The 15,940-nt window shown below is 41.9% G+C and overlaps 1 protein-coding gene across 1 annotated transcript; it reads right to left on the bottom strand.

The window, feature by feature from the left end:
• Window positions 1-12: 12 nt before the first annotated feature.
• Window positions 13-15,330, bottom strand: smc5 (structural maintenance of chromosomes 5). Its single transcript, XM_087833439.1, has 24 exons — window positions 15,071-15,330; window positions 13,667-13,808; window positions 13,317-13,369; window positions 12,923-13,085; window positions 12,699-12,833; window positions 12,411-12,551; window positions 12,161-12,322; window positions 10,659-10,730; window positions 10,243-10,498; window positions 9,962-10,116; window positions 5,828-5,941; window positions 5,626-5,720; window positions 5,359-5,491; window positions 5,018-5,191; window positions 4,404-4,573; window positions 4,168-4,291; window positions 3,883-4,005; window positions 3,664-3,789; window positions 3,442-3,537; window positions 2,843-2,947; window positions 2,608-2,727; window positions 1,941-2,120; window positions 1,510-1,605; window positions 13-451 (listed from the first exon to the last, which is right to left on the bottom strand). Exons 1-24 carry the CDS (start codon window positions 15,235-15,237, stop codon window positions 317-319), a joined length of 3,237 nt encoding a protein of 1,078 aa, XP_087689565.1. The 5' UTR covers window positions 15,238-15,330; the 3' UTR covers window positions 13-316.
• Between the last annotated feature and the right edge of the window lie 610 nt (window positions 15,331-15,940).

The following is a 15,940-nucleotide window of genomic DNA, read 5'->3' as shown; positions in this document are numbered from 1 at the left end:
TAAAGACCAGTATAGCAGAGAAACAGCAGAACATTTTATTCAAATATATAAACACGAGCCAACTGTTAAAGACACATATGACACAAGATATTGGCTGCATAAATAAGAAAATGTGCAAATGATGAAAACTAATGACAGATATTATGTGTGTGTGGACACTTTTCTCTTAATCCGATTTAAAGATGCCAAATACAATTAAAACAAAAACAAAAAACTGCACAAATGGCAGATTAAGGATTCTGAACATTAAGTGAAAAAATACACCCAATAATTCTTTTTAAAAGAGTTTCGAGGAGAACAGGTCATTCCAGGGGCCTCATGCCCTGGCTTTTCTTTCAAGACACCGTCTGACGAAAGCCCTCTCGTCCCACTGGTTGGGGGAGAGCATGTGGGGGCCGTTATGGATGCAAAGGATGGTCATCTCCTCGGCATACGTAAGATTCTGCAGCAGCTGTAGGAAAACACAGCAGGAAGAAATTAAGAGCACAGGGCTGTCGTGCATTCGTATAAAACAAAAAAACATCCATCCGTTCGCTTCCGCTTATCCTTTTCAGGGTCGCGGGGGGCGCTGGAGCCTATCCCAGCTGTCATAGGGCGAGAGGCGGGGTACACCCTGGACAGGTCGCCAGTCTGTCGCAGGGCCAACACACAGGGACAGACAACCATTCGCACTCACATTCATTCGCACATTCACAGTAGTGACTAGTGACAATTTGGATTATCCAATTAACTTATCCCCACTTTGGACGGTGGGAGGAAGCCAGAGCACCCGGAGGGAACCCACGCAAACACGGGGAGAACATGCAAACTCCACACAGAAAGACAGAAAGGTGGAATTGAACTCAGGACCTTCTTGCTGTGCGGCAACAGTGCTAACCACCGTGCCACCGTGCTGCCTACAACGTGCTACAAAAAAACATTTCAAGATTAAATAAAATAAAAAACGTATTAGCCAACAATCGACTGTTTACATGAAGATCTGTTGGAGAGCAGCACTATTATTAGTTTTTTCAGTCCAACATCCATATTTATTTCAGGATCCCAAACTTTGAGGGAGATACGCGATATGGATAGAAGCACTGCTCAGTCAGGAAGCTCCCGGTTCACAGATTTCATGCTGATGTTAATGTCAGAGGAGGTTTGGAGCTCTGTGGTTATTGAGTCAGCAGAGTGTTGGTGACTGTGAGCATTATGGGCAAATCTGCTATGTACCTGCAAGTGGTCTGCCACTTCATGGCTGTGGTAGCTAACTTATTCCCTAATGAAGTAGCAAGTAAATACCCATTACAGTTGAAATTTGGTGGCATACTATTATTGGTCATACAAACATTTGTATGGCTAAGTGCTTGATTTTCTATACCTGTGGCAATCTGACTCAAAGATGAAGTGATGCAGCCCAATACTTTAGTCCAAACAGTCTGACTATTTGGCATAAAGTGGCACATAAACAGCTCCTTGGTACCACTGGGACTTCCAGTCAGGCAGTCTGCATGAACATAGAACACTTACTTTAGGTGTTATGAAGAAGTACTGGGACGTTGTTTCTTTGCAGGCTGTGCGGACCACAATGTCAAAGACTCTTCTTTCATTTACAGGATCCATTCCCTGCATAAAGAAACAGGTGGGCTCAGACTCTTTAATAAAGGCAATTGATGACTACTGTTGTGTGAATGCCTGTCGGCGTGATCTGAGTTCTATTTATTAAAGTTGTTAAAATGTTAATTTCATGAAAGCAGCGGCACATAAGCTGAGCTCTTTTCAAATCTGTCTGTGTGAAGTGGTTTGCACATAAATAAATGTGTGCAGGAAAAGAAGAAAATGTGCCTACAAATCATAACAGTAAAGAGAAACTCGTACCTGGGTTTCCCTAATAATTACACTACCTGCAGCTCGTGCACCTTTGTTACGGTCGCACTGTTGAGACTGTGTGTAAGAACTACCTGATTGATCTCATCCACCACTCTGAAGGGACAGCGGTTGAGCTCCTGCAAGGCCATGAGGTAAAGCATGGTGGAGACGCTGCGCTCTCCTCCACTCTGATGGTAAGGCGTCAGCTCGTGGAGCTGGGTGGTGGCGTGAAACTTCACCCGGATGCGGATCCCGTACTTGTCGTACTCCTCCTGCAGTGGAAAGACCCAGTATTCTTTTTTTTTTGTTTCTAAAGACACTCATAAAAGTCTTATCCACTCACAAAAAAGTGGATACGATTTTTACGAGTGATATTTAATCATCAATAAATCTACTGAATTGATGCGAGTACGACCGCATGAGAGATAACTGACCTACCACTGATAAACTGGACAATTTAAGTTTAATTTTTTAAGTCTAGAGGACACTAATATATTCAGTTAAACTAAATTCATGCTGAATTATGAAGAAATGTGATGTGAAAAATAATAAGGCAACCCTCTGGCAACCCTAAAGCAACTGTATCTATATTTTTAATGCATCCGTTAAAAATATAGATACAGTTGAATATTTCCCTCAGTTAAACAGCCTACCAAATCTATTCAAAATTCAGTTTTCAATGAACTTGTGCTCAATCATAAGTGGTTAAAGGTGATGCAAAGGGAGACCTCTACCTCAGCAGTGTGCTGTGACGATTACCTCATTCTCTGAATGCAGATCGACTTCTCCTGCACACTGCATGGAGCGAAAGAAAGCACTGAACTTCTCGTTTATCTGTTCAACCAGATGTTTCAGAGGATTAAGCCAGCGTTCCTTAGCCTGTGACACAGAAGAAAAAAAGTCCAAATATACACATCATTACAACCCAAGAGCCATTCTGTCACAAAACAAATGATAAACTGGACAATTCCTGTGAAACCAGGTCATCACTCGCCTCAGATATGTTCTGTCGGTAGGCGTTCAGCGCGTTGCTCTTCTCTTCCAGCTCTTTCTCCATTTGTTTAATCTCCTGCTCTCTCCTGTTGTACTCATCGACAACCTTTCAAGTCAAGAGAGGTTCAATATTTGTATATATTTATATTTAATATTTCAAATAAGAACATAAATGGAATAAACTGTTAAGTGAAAATAAAACTAATTGTCTGAACAAAAGGGCATTTTTAAGGTCTAATGCAGGGGTGTAAAACATAAGGCCCGGGGGTCAGTATCAGCCCAGCAAAGATTCCAATCCGGCCCACTGGACAGTTACAAAAACAAACAAGCTTACAATTTAAATCATGCTGATATTTGTTTAATTTACTACAGCAGCATTTCCTTATTATGTAGAAAAATAAGAAATACTGTTGCTTCTTTTTCTTTTCTAAATGTCTAGTGAAAGTTCTTTCTCCTGAAAGAAAGAGGAACTTATTTGACATCCCTGTTCTAATGCACGCTTATTAACATTTCCAAACTGCTTTCTTACTTAAGTTACGACCACGCTGAAGACAGAAGTCCCGCAGCATAAATGAAAACCTGATTTCTATGCGCCCTTACATTTTCACTGAGGCCAGTGAAGCACTCGGCTCTGGAGCGCTCCTCATTCAGCATGGCATCGACCTCATCCAGTGTGTCGGGGAGCTTGCTGAAAGCCTGATTTAACAAAAAAAAAAGAGCTGTGGACTCATTTGAATTTTAGGCTCTGAGGAGCTTCACTGCAGAGATTAGAATATATTATAAGGGTAATATTTTACACATAAAACTGTGAAGAACACTCACATTACGCAGGTCTTCGGGTAATGACTGATCAGGCTGCATCTTACACATTGCCTTTGCTCTCTTCAACAGCCCTTTGCATTGGTCTGTCAGCTGCACCTTTCTCTGCTCCAGACGGCTGCATTTTTGCTTAATAAAAAACAAACGTGACAAGTAAGCATAAATCTGCGATACAAAACCTCCCGATCCTCAGACGAGCAAGCTCCCCATCTAAATACTTACATCGGTGGTCCTCAGCTCAGAGGCACCTTCTCTGCAGTCATTCTCCAGTTTGTTCTTCTCTGCCGTCAGCCCCACCGTCTCCAACGCCAGATGCACCTTCTCCATCGTCAGCTTGGCCCTCAGCTGAAGGTCATGCAGACAAGTGAATAGAAAAAATGCAATCGTGAAATTATTAAATCGTAGATGTTTTCAATAGTATCTGCTATAAAGATGATATAAAAACAGAGAAGGGCTTAATGCCATTCTACCACAGCTAACACAAGCAATGCAATCAGGTTCCCTTACCTTCATTTGGGCCATGAATGCAGTCACTACGGTCACTTTCTCAGCATTTACAGCTGCAATTTTCTTTTTAGTCTCCTCCTCAATCTTTGTCAGGTCAATAATATTCTGCTCCATCTGCTTCAGACTAAACACAGAGGAAGAAACAGATGAGTTTTTGAAATCTCATAACCAAGCTGATGCCTCTGCGCAGAGATCATTTAAGACATATGACTGTTAAGCCTTTAAATGAAGCTTACCTGTCCTGTTTGGTACTAATTTTCTGCTCCAGTTGTCGTTTTTTCCCCTTTAGTTCAGAGAGACTCTTCTTCTCTGCCAACAGCTCATTGTCACGGCGGTCCAGTGCGACGGCTTCCTTCTGCAAGGCCTTCATCCGCTCGTCGATGTCTCGCAGCTTTGACTCACAGGACTGGTCGCGCAGGAGAATAAAGCACATGTTTAAAAAAAGTTTGCAGAAAACAAGTGAAAAGTAGGTCGCCTAAGTTTTACTAAAGTGTGCAGTTACACACAAAACTTTTTTTCATCAGTTTTGCATGAAGGGTTTTTGGTAATTTCCCCCTTAAAACAAACCCGGCTCATTGTCCAAATTGCCTAACACTCAAGCAATCAACCCCTCGATCGGACATGCCCCTCAGTGTTTCAGAGCACATTTATTAACAATTTTAAAACCTAATCTTATACACTTGGTGAATTTTGTTAATCCTTGAGTGGTTTAAAGCACATTTTTCTGTTACATGACAAACTCAAAGCGCACATTTATTACTGCTCTACACGGACTTTAAGCAATATAATAAACTGAAATGTCTCGAGGTGCTGCTGTCGTTCCAGCTCTCTTCACACAACGGTTTCCTACCTTCATCTGCTGCTCTAGCTGCCGTTTCTCCTCAGCATCCACAGTGATGGTGAGGTACTGGGACGGGTGCACCGCAGAGTTGCTGGTGCTTATCTTGTTTGAGTAAAAGGACCTTTTGACAGTGTACCTCTCCTCTGTCGTGTACAGCACCTTGAGGTAGGGCTCCTCAATCACCTGAGCAAGACAGATCGGGGTCAGTGTCAAAATCTTTCCTTCACAAAAGCAATAAATACAAGCAAAGTTAAAAGCGACGGACTCCCAGGAGATTTTGATGTTAAGGAGAACAATGTGGGGTTTTATTCGTTTACATTAAGAAGCTTTTTTTTTGAAGACAAGCATACCGTTTTAATCATGGATTTGGTTCGCTCGTTGCCCACTGGCACGTCATGCACCCTGTACTGGTGACAGAGGTAACTCATGACCTCATCGGGGGCGTCAAACATCTCTCGGAGGTAGGTGAAGAACCCAAAACGCCTGAAAGCCAGTAAGAAGAAGTAAAAAGATGCAACAGATGCACGGATACATCAGGATGAAAAAGAACAACAACGACAAAAATAATAATACTGTATTGATTTTTAAAAAACTGAACTAAATTTATTTTCTCTCACCTCAGGGACTCAATATTTCGGGATGGCGGTCGTTTAGAACATGACTCCTCCGGAGCACAGATGGAGTTCACCTTCAAGTTCATCTTGTCACGGACCTGAGGGTCACCGCAGATCAAACACATCATTAGCTTCACTAACATTTCTAATCGGATGAAATATTTTCCTCCAAGCAGGCGACATCGGCAGCCTGCAGCACTCTGACCTCGATCATAAACTTCTCCATGTCGTCTTTCCTCTGGAAAACGAACGCACGCAGGTCGTGGAATGAGATGTGGTTCTCCACATACTTAGCAAAGCGGTGATCCTTCACATTGATCTGTAAAATAGAGAGCGAGTTAACAAAAGTAAACCAATCCAAACACTTAACAAGGAAGTCTTCGTTTATCCTGTGAGATGCAATGTGTTTGGTGTTTGGTAGGGTGGTTCGGTATCATATCATCTGATATAATGCCAGTTAGGAATTTTTAAGCGATGGAAAAGTGTCTCATCACACCTCGTGCCACTCTGATGGTGATTCAGCAGCTAAAAAAGGAGCTACTACAACAAACTCCAGCAGAGCACAACACTAAGAAAACTGTTCCCGCTGAAGGTGGAAAGAAACTTGTTTCACCACTTCAGTCAAACACCAGAGGATCACTAAGACATTAGTGAAGTTACACCTGAATTATACTTCTGTGTCAGAGCTACATTATAACTTATGCCATAACCAGAATCCCATTTTAGCCCTAATCACTGAACTGGGAGTTCTGGCAACACTGAATAGGGTGTGTTCATTCTTCCTCTTTTGCACTAAATAGTGCCTGAGCCAATTTAAAGTTGTACCTTGTATACAATATTCAAATGATAAACACACACACTAGTGTTAGGCAACATGCTTACCCTCCCATCAAGGCCCAGCTACACCAGTTCACGTGTTTTGGCACTGCCAACAATTGAACAGTACTTGGAAGAACATTTTTGAGGCCCTGCCATTGTTGCAGAATCACTGCATTACCTCTCCATCTTCAGAGTAACTCAGAGAGTACTTAGAAAAATACTTTCTATGCTGCAGTTAGGAATTCAATCCAATCCAATTTTATTTATAAAGCACTTTAAAATACCCAGCACAGCAACAAAGTGCTGTACAGAAAATAAGTTAAAACAATAGAATAACAGAAAACAGCAAAATAAATAAATAAAACACATAAAATTAAAACAGCCCTATGTTAAAACAAGAACAAGATAAAACAGCATTGAATCACCTAAAAACAAGATAAAAAATAAAAAACCAACATCTCACGTGGTGTCAAAGGCCAAGGTAAAGAGTTGGGTTTTCAAGAGTGACTTAAAAACAGGTAAAGAACTGGCCTGTCTGATCTCTAAAGGAAGCTCGTTCCACAGTTTTGGAGCTGCTACAGCAAAAGCATGATCTCCTCTAAGTTTACGCCAGGTCCTGGGTATCTTCAGGAGCAGCTGATCAGCTGACCTGAGAGAGCGGGTGGGTGAATAAGGCTGTAGCAGCTCAGAGAGATAAGATGGGGCTAGGCCATGGAGAGCTTTAAAAGTAAATAAAAGAATTTTAAAATGAATCCTAAAAGAAATGGGCAGCCAATGAAGTGAAGCTAAAACAGGGGAAATGTGCTCAAACCTTCGAGTGCCAGTTAAAAGACGAGCTGCGGCATTTTGCACCCTCTGTAGATGAGTAATACATGATGTGCTGACCCCAATATAAAGTGCATTACAGTAATCCAGCCGAGTGCTAACAAAGGCGTGGATCACTGTCTCAAAGTGCTGCTGTGAAAGAATTGGCTTTATTTTTGCCAGCTGCCTGAGGTGAGAGAAGCTTGATTTTACCACTGCCTTAATTTGATTATCAAACTTCAGATCACAGTCCACTTTGACTCCCAGGTTTGTGAAAAGTGAGGTAGAACAGAGTGAACTCTCTGTGAAACTTTTGAGTGACTTAGTCGTCATTGAATATGTTAAAAACAGCCATAAATGCATCCATTGTTTGTATTGTGGTACATTTAAACTGATTGTGAGTAAAGGAGAAGCCCACCCCATTCATCTGTACTATGTTCGTCGTATGAATATCCACCCTAGTGGGGTTTTCTTTTTCTTTGTCTCTTGTAGCTGTAATCTCAGGGGCTGGGTGTGGGGAACGTTTTTATTGTTTTTGTCTCTTATCAGAAAACTAAAAATAACGTTTAAGAATTTTCATGAAAAGCACCACATAGGCTACTTTGGGTGTCACTGTAGATAATGCTGTGTCACTACTATTGCACAATAATGCTGCTGGCACCCTGTGGCAATGGAGTCATGATCTGAAGGAGCTAGTCTGCCAGCATCGACAGCAGCTTGTTGGAAAAAAAGAAATGAAAATATATTTCATTTTGTTTATACTAATAAATTCAGCTGAGTGCAAGCTGCAATCACTGATAAACATTATTCAGTTTTTTATAACATCTGTGAAATATCATGATGTAATTTTGAGGCTATATCACCCACCCCTCTTGAACCATTTATAAGCAGTATATGATCATTTAATACGTGGCTTTTCTCAACTGGAAAACAGAAACTGAAATTCATCATTAAACGTGGAGAAAGAATCATGGGATTTAAATGCTTTCAGATACGAGTTGTTTGTTAAATCAGAACCTGATCTCATCAGTTTGTCTGGGTTTTTTTTTTTCACTTCTATAATTTAGGGCTGTTGACCGAGAAAAAAAAGTTGTTGACCAAAAAGACCAAGGAGCTGGTGGTGGACTTCAGAAGGAGTCAGCACAGAGACTACAAGCCCATTATCATCAATGGAGCTCCAGTGGAGAGGGTGCAGTCCTTCAAGTATCTTGGTGTCCACATCTCCTCAGACCTGACATGGTCTGCCCACATTCAGGTCCAGACCAAGAAGGCTAGGCAGCGCCTGTATCACCTACGACAACTGAGGAAGTTCAGGGTCTCTCCAAAGATCCTCAGGATCTTCTATACAGGCGCTGTGGAGAGCATCCTCACACAGAACATGACATCGTGGTTTGGGAACAGCTGTGTGAAGGACCAAAAAGCTCTCCAGAGAGTGATCCGTACAGCAGAATGCTGCTGCAGGATTGCTCTCCCCCCGCTTCAGGACACCTATACCAGGAGATGCCGTACTAGAGCAGATACTGAAGGACCCGTCCCATCCTGGCAACAAACTGTTCCAACTTCTGCAATCTGGTAGAAGGTTCCGCATCATCCGGGCAAGGACAGAGAGACTCAAGAGGAGCTTCTATCCCCAAGCCATCCAGGCCCTAAACACACACACCCGCCCTCTCACATCATCTATAATTGACTGAGACAGGACTCTCTTCCAGTCACTCTAAACCCAGGCACAATGTACATTCCAAATTCCTTTAATTTTAAATATGTTTATATTGTCTATTCTGTAAAAATCCTGTTTTGGCTTCCCTTCATTGGCTTCCTGTTAAATCCAGAATTTAATTCAAAATCCTGCTCCTCACATACAAGGTCTTAAATAATCAGGCCCCATCTTATCTTAATGACCTTGTAGTACCATATCACCCTATTAGAGCACTTCGCTCTCGCTCTGCAGGCCTACTTGTTGTTCCTAGAGTATTTAAAAGTAGAATGGGAGGCAGAGCCTTCAGTTTTCAGGCCCCTCTTCTGTAGAACCAGCTTCCAGTTTGGATTCAGGAGACAGACACTATCTCTACTTTTAAGATTAGGCTTAAAACTTTCCTTTTTGCTAAAGCATATAGTTAGGGCTGGACCAGGTGACCCTGAATCCTCCCTTAGTTATGCTGCAATAGATGTAGGCTGCCGGGGGATTCCCATGATGCATTGAGTTTTTCCTTTCCAGTCACCTTTCTCACTCACTATGTATTAACAGACCTCTCTGTGTTGAATCATATCTGTTATTAACCTCTGTCTCTCTTCCACATCATGTCTTTTATCCTGTCTTCCTTCTCTCACCCCAACCAGTCGCAGCAGATGGCCCCGCCCCTCCCTGAGCCTGGTTCTGCCGGAGGTTTCTTCCTGTTAAAAGGGAGTTTTTCCTTCCCACTGTCGCCAAAGTGCTGCTCATAGGGGGTCATATGATTGTTGGGTTTTTCTCTGTATCTATGAAGCGCCTTGAGGCGACTTTTGTTGTGATTTGGCGCTATACAAATAAAATTGAATTGAATTGAATTAAAATAGTCAGATGTCTATTCTTATTAATGTACAGAATTCACCTGCTTACTGCTACTACTGCACATTCAACCAATGTATATACTATATATATAATGTTCTATTTAGCTTCTAAATGCTACAGAGAGCGGTTTACGTGCAGCACGTCCTGTCACAGTTCAGTGAAACTCACCACCAGCATCATGGGCTCGTGGACGTTTCCACGAAAGAGTTGCTTGTTCTGTCTGAGCCACTGGAGGGCAGCGTGTGTGTCCCTGTGACGTCCTCGCAGCTTCTCCTCTTTGGCATTCATCATGTTGTTCATGTCATTGAGCTTCTTCTCCAACACTGATAAAGAAAATGAATAGATTCTACGTGTAAATCTGTTGCACATAATGTGCTTTTGTCAGCGAAATGTGCACCAAAAAAAAAAGAAGTCATCTTTGTTTATGCAAATTGTTTTGGGAAGCTCACTTCTAGATTCAGCACAAAGGTTGTCCTTCTCCCTGCGCAGGTCGCCCTTCTCCCCTTCGATCTTGGCTCTCTCCTCCTGAATGCGCCTCAGATCAGCGTTGACGGCGTTGATGCGCGGGGTTACGTCCGGCTGGTCGCCAACTTTGGCGAGCTCCGCCTTCAGGTCTTCGATGGTTCTTCTGGTGTTGCTGATTCGCTTCTGGTGGTCTTCCTCCTCCATCTGCTTAAGTCTGAATTTTTGTTTAATATCGTCGATCTGCAGAGAGGAGTGGAGAGAGCAGTCGTGTATTAACAAAAGTCTGCTTTATGTCAATTAAGTACAAAGATAAAAAGCACAACGTTTTATTAATTTAGTCTGTACCAAATGTAAAACCAGGAGTGTTAAAATAAAAAAAAATAAAAAAACACAGCCGCACCTCTTTGTTTTTTCGATCCAGCTGATCTTGTTTCTGTTTGCACTTCAGGGAGGCTTCTTTGATGGCAGCAGTCTGAAAAACAACAACCTCGTCTTCACCACCATCATTACAGGACTTGTGAACTGAAATTGCAATATGAACTTATTTTACAGTCTCTAATTCAGAGTTCCTCTACTACAAAACCATCATCATTTATTTATATAGCACTTTAAAAACACACCTGGTAGACCAAAGTGCTGTACAATACAAATATGCATATAGTAATAAGATAGCAGAAACCAGACATAGCAATAAAATTAATTTAAAAAAGAGTCAGTTACCCACAGAGTTAAAAGCCAGGGAATAAAAACAGGTTTTTAATAAAGACTTAAAAACTGGCACTGATGTAGCCTGTCTAATATGGAGAGGAAGGTTATTCCAAAGCATCGGCGCTGCAACAGAGAACGCTCGGTCTCCTCTTTTTTCTTTTTTTTTTTGTTGTCCCGTTTGGATCTTTAGCCATCGGAATTGTTGTCTTAAGGCCAAGAAAGATGCCAAGTGGATTTATTTTACCAAGTGGATCATCATGGCCTTGCCATATTGGTCCATTTGATTGACCTTTATTATAATTATGAATTTATTTTATTTTCGGTTGCTACAAACGGGACAGACATGACTGGGGGACAGGACAGGGAGAAAGAATGAAAGAAAGAGAGGGAGAGAAAGAAAACCAGAGGGGAGAAGAGACGGTGAGAAAGGGGGGAGGAAAGAAAGAAAGAAAAACAAACAAAACACCTGGATCACCTGTATGGAGAAAAAAAAACAGAAGAGAAAGCAAACAAAAAAAGAGCAACATAATAAAACAGCACCATCACAATAAACTAGCTAGCAGTAGATAAGAGTAGATACTAAACATTAAACGCTATTGTGCAGCACGCAAGATAGACAGCGCACAATGTGCTTTGAGGCAGCAGCCAAGAAAGGTGTAGTCCGCGTCTGTGCACACCTGTGTGCACACCTGTGTGCATCAGCATGCTTGTATTCCAAAGGTTTCTCCGTGTAACGATCTGCTAGGGAGTGTGGGGAGCCATAGCCCCGTCCCCCAGGGTATGAAGCAGGTATGGAGGAGATCCAGGCGCCAGACATCCAGAGGCCCCAGAGTACGAGGACCCGAGGAGGACCACCAAAAAGGGGGGGAACCGTGCCACCCTCCTGGAAAGAGCCAAGTAGAGCTCCAAACGAGAGGTCACCCAGCAGCTACGGTCTCCTCTAAGTTTCAGCCGTGACTTTGGGACCGAAAGCAGCAACAGCTCAGCTGACCAAAGGGAACAAATGGGGACGTGGGGCTTCGACAAGTCAGACAAATAAACAGGTGCCAGACCATTTAGAGATTTAAAAACCAATAAAAGGACTTTAAAACGGATTCTAAATTCAATTGAATAAATTTAGAAAAAAAATAACGTATCCCTGCATCTGCTCGTGAAACTGGACCTGTTACAGAGCACCAGCCTTTGATTTGTCACCTTAGCCTTTATCTGTGCCTCCGTTGGCTTCAGCTGCTCGTCAATCTGTTGGATCTTCTTCACCATGGGCGCCTGGGTCTGCTTCAGGCTTGAAAGCTGCTTTTTGGCCTCGTCGCGCTCCTTCTTCACACCCTCAAGTTCCTTACGGGTGGTCTCGTACTCCTAATATCACAAGGAAACAGAAACAGCTTACGCAGTTAATTCAATTTCTCTCTCCACATGTGCGCTGTGCTCATTTCTCTTCACTCACCACCCATGGTTTCTTCTTCTCGAGCAACTCGATTACATCCAGATGCCTCTTTTTTTCGTAGTAACGGTTTACATCGTGTTTATTCCTTTCATTTCGCTGCTTGGCTTTCTCCAGGAAGCTTGCTTTCTCCTTCACAACGTTCTACGGAGAAGCAAAGAGCCATGTTGCCGTTACATGTCTTTAAGAGGAGGACAACTTAAAAAACAAACATGAATGAATTTTGTTGCAGTTTTTTCTTATTTCTACCACATCAAACTTTGCCTGTTGGATCGCTGGCTTTGAGCTTACCTCCAGTTCTCGTTCTTTATTGCGGAAGTTTTTGAGCTCACAGTGGTATTCATACATCTCTGGTGGGCCCACTGACTTCTCGGTTGCTTCCAGCAACTCTATTTTGGACATCTTGGCAAACTCGCCCACTTTTTCCTGCGTAGGGAAAAAAAGCCACTAAAACAGTGATGAAACTGTATATTTTTGCATCTGTGCAGCTTTATGTTGCAGAGGCATAAACATACCTGAGGTAGAAACTGACAGAGGTTGCTGACTTGGATGCGCAAAGCTTTGACTTCCTCTTCCACCGCCTTCTGGCTGCACTGCCGATCATTCAACATCCACAGAGACTGATTGTTCTCCGCATGTATCTCTCTAAAAATCACCACATTACCACCTCTTTTGTACCTTCAAAAACAAAAACAAAGGCTAGCGTTTAGAGTCATATCACTATGCTGAACATAATAACGCAGGTGATGTAACAACTTCTGGCAAATTTTCATTTCATTTTTTGAAAAGATGAGGGTTCAGAATTCAAACTTCTTCTCTGAAAAGATTCATGAAGAATTTCTGAAAACATGTAATGCTAACGGAGCAGTAGAGTAATGTAGCGTGTGGAATGTATTTCACATAACTTACAGTTCAATTTCAACATGGCCTTTTTTGCAACCACGCTTGACATAGAGCCCAACCTTTAAAAAAAACAAAGCACCATTCAATAATCATCATCAACAAATGCAGTATCTGTATGTGAGCTCAGTTCAAAGTATCATATTTTGACTGATAAAGGGGCAGGGAGATGAGAAACAACAGTACATGCGCTGCAATGAAGAGCAATGAAAGGTTTTCATAGAGGCGTGCTTATCACCACATACAGCTTGTTTTTCCAGTCTGCTAACATTATGTTTATTTGCTGGTCTTTTAAAAAGAAAACAAATCCAAAATAAGTTTGTGCATCAATCAATGACTTGCATTGCTCTGTGGCTTACCTTATCACCTCTGCCAAGAACAGCTGTCTTGCCAGCCAGACACAGACAGATGGCACACACAATGCTGGACTTTCCAGTACCATTGGCCCCGACAATCATGTTCAGATTAGGTCCAGGATGCACCACAGAGTAGTCGTACGTCCTGTGAGTACAAGGTAGACATTCAGGGGTTTCCTGCAGTGTTTTAGAGCAAAGATGCTCCATCTCGCCTAAAATAATTGCAATCTACACTAACAGTACAAATGAATGTAATAGCGTAAAAGTGCCAATACTGCTATCTTACACTTCCAATGGCTGTCTGTTAGTGAGACCTGAAGTTTACATACGGTACCTGTTCATCTGGTTATACTGCTTAAACATTTGTGACAGGCAGACTCACAGTGAAATACTTATTTACAACCAGTCTTATTCCTGCACAGTTACTGCAATTTTGGAGGCTGGTTGACAATAATACAAATATGTATTACAGATAAACTAGTTAATAAATGTAGAATAGTCTGTATAACAATGGATGTTTACTTAGTTTCATTTAAAAAAAACCTTACAGGCAGGTATGGATGACAGTAAGATGAGAAGTTATACCAGTAACTGACTCTTGGTTAGTTTTCTGAGTGGAAAAGAAGCTCTGAACAGGTTATCAATATCTACTTATCATCTCTGAGTGTGAACATGGTTTAGAAACAGACTGAAAAAAGGGGATGCATGTAACTCGCTGTTAAGCTCCACCGCCTTTTTATACAGAATTTATAAGACTGAGGGTACAGGATTTATATTGACTGGCTGGATTTGGCACTTTGCTTTAAGCTAGAGCTGCCTGTGATTCTCATCCCTTTGAAGTAGAAAGCAATGGAAACAGACGCAATGATCACTGCATCATTCCTTGTTTGCACTGATCACCACCTGCACTCATGTATATATCTATCTACTTAGCACTTTTAATTCTTATTCTTATTTTTATGTCTATTTAAGCGTTATATGACAGTATGTTTGCACTAAGTACCGCAGCAATTTCCTAATGTTGTAAACCTGCTCAACATTTGGCAATAAAACCCTTTCTGATTCTGATAACGGGTTCTTCATGGCGAACCCCTTCTTTAATATATCTATTTTAACACCCGCCTTGAATGTGACCCCTTAAATCGTACAATTAGATAGGAAAGCTCACTAAAATACCTCATTTGGACTTAACTGTAGCTGCTGGACCATATAGTCGGTCTGTAGCAGCTTCCATCAGTGGGTCTACGACCTGCTCGTGTTTAACTTTTAATCGCAAACTGGTGGCAAAATGTTAGCATATATGCTATCTAGGTCATCTGGCTGTAACTATCAGCAGGTAAATCGGGGTGTTCCGGTAGTTTCAGTTTACAGACGTTGACCGCTGACAACTGAGGAGCAGCAACTTACAGGAAGTTCTTCATGGTGATCCGAAGTATGGATCCCTCCACAAATCGACCCTCCCCCTCGAGTCCTTCGTCCTGACTGTCCGTGAAAATGCTCGATAAGCTTTTACTCGAAGTTTGTGAGCTGCTGTTAATGTGACTGAGCCTCTGCCGTTTGCTGGGTTCGGCCATGGTGACCCCAACAGGGAAGGGAACACACAAGACAACCAGGCACGTTCACGCACGCTGACAGACACCTCGCGCGCTTTGCCGAGTTGCTGCTGAAAGCCGGTTGGACCAAAAAGATCACGTGTATACACAAAGGCGACCACAGCGCTAAAGCTATCGCGAGATATGAATTTTACCCATACAATAACAAACGTACAGCATGCACCTAAAATGTTTGATTTCCAAATGATAACATACTATATTAGAAAATAAAAGGAGAGTAGAAAATACTCGAAAACATAATTTAACACGTGCGGGTGATGCATGTTGTGTTAGCGTTAATAAGAAAGATTTCTAATGAAGTTCGCAGTTCAGTTATGGGGAGTTTTAAATGTTATTATACCTATCTATGTGTCTATGTGTATCTATGTTGACCAGTTTCCCCTGAAATGCAAACTGATACTGGTCCAGGGAAGATTAGTATGATGGATTAGTGCGAAGAGTGCGAGAGTTTAAAAACAATTGTTATGAAGGTTTTAGATTTGATTCATTAAGTCCTAAAATATAAATTATGGCCAAAGTGGAACATTCTGAAAATTCGAAAAGCGCCTAATGGGTTTTTTAAATTAACATTTCCACAGGTCAAAAACAGAAATGGGCGGTGATAACATTTCTGAGGATTTGGATGATCTTATCTCTTGACTGTGACTCAGTGTAGCTGTTGAGC

Source organism: Neolamprologus brichardi, chromosome 20 (assembly GCF_056152115.1).
Source record: "Neolamprologus brichardi isolate AB-2024 chromosome 20, ASM5615211v1, whole genome shotgun sequence".
In the NCBI taxonomy this organism is placed as follows: domain Eukaryota; kingdom Metazoa; phylum Chordata; class Actinopteri; order Cichliformes; family Cichlidae; genus Neolamprologus; species Neolamprologus brichardi.
The sequence above is the reverse complement of the archived record's forward strand: the minus strand, read 5'-3'. Positions and strand labels throughout refer to the sequence as shown.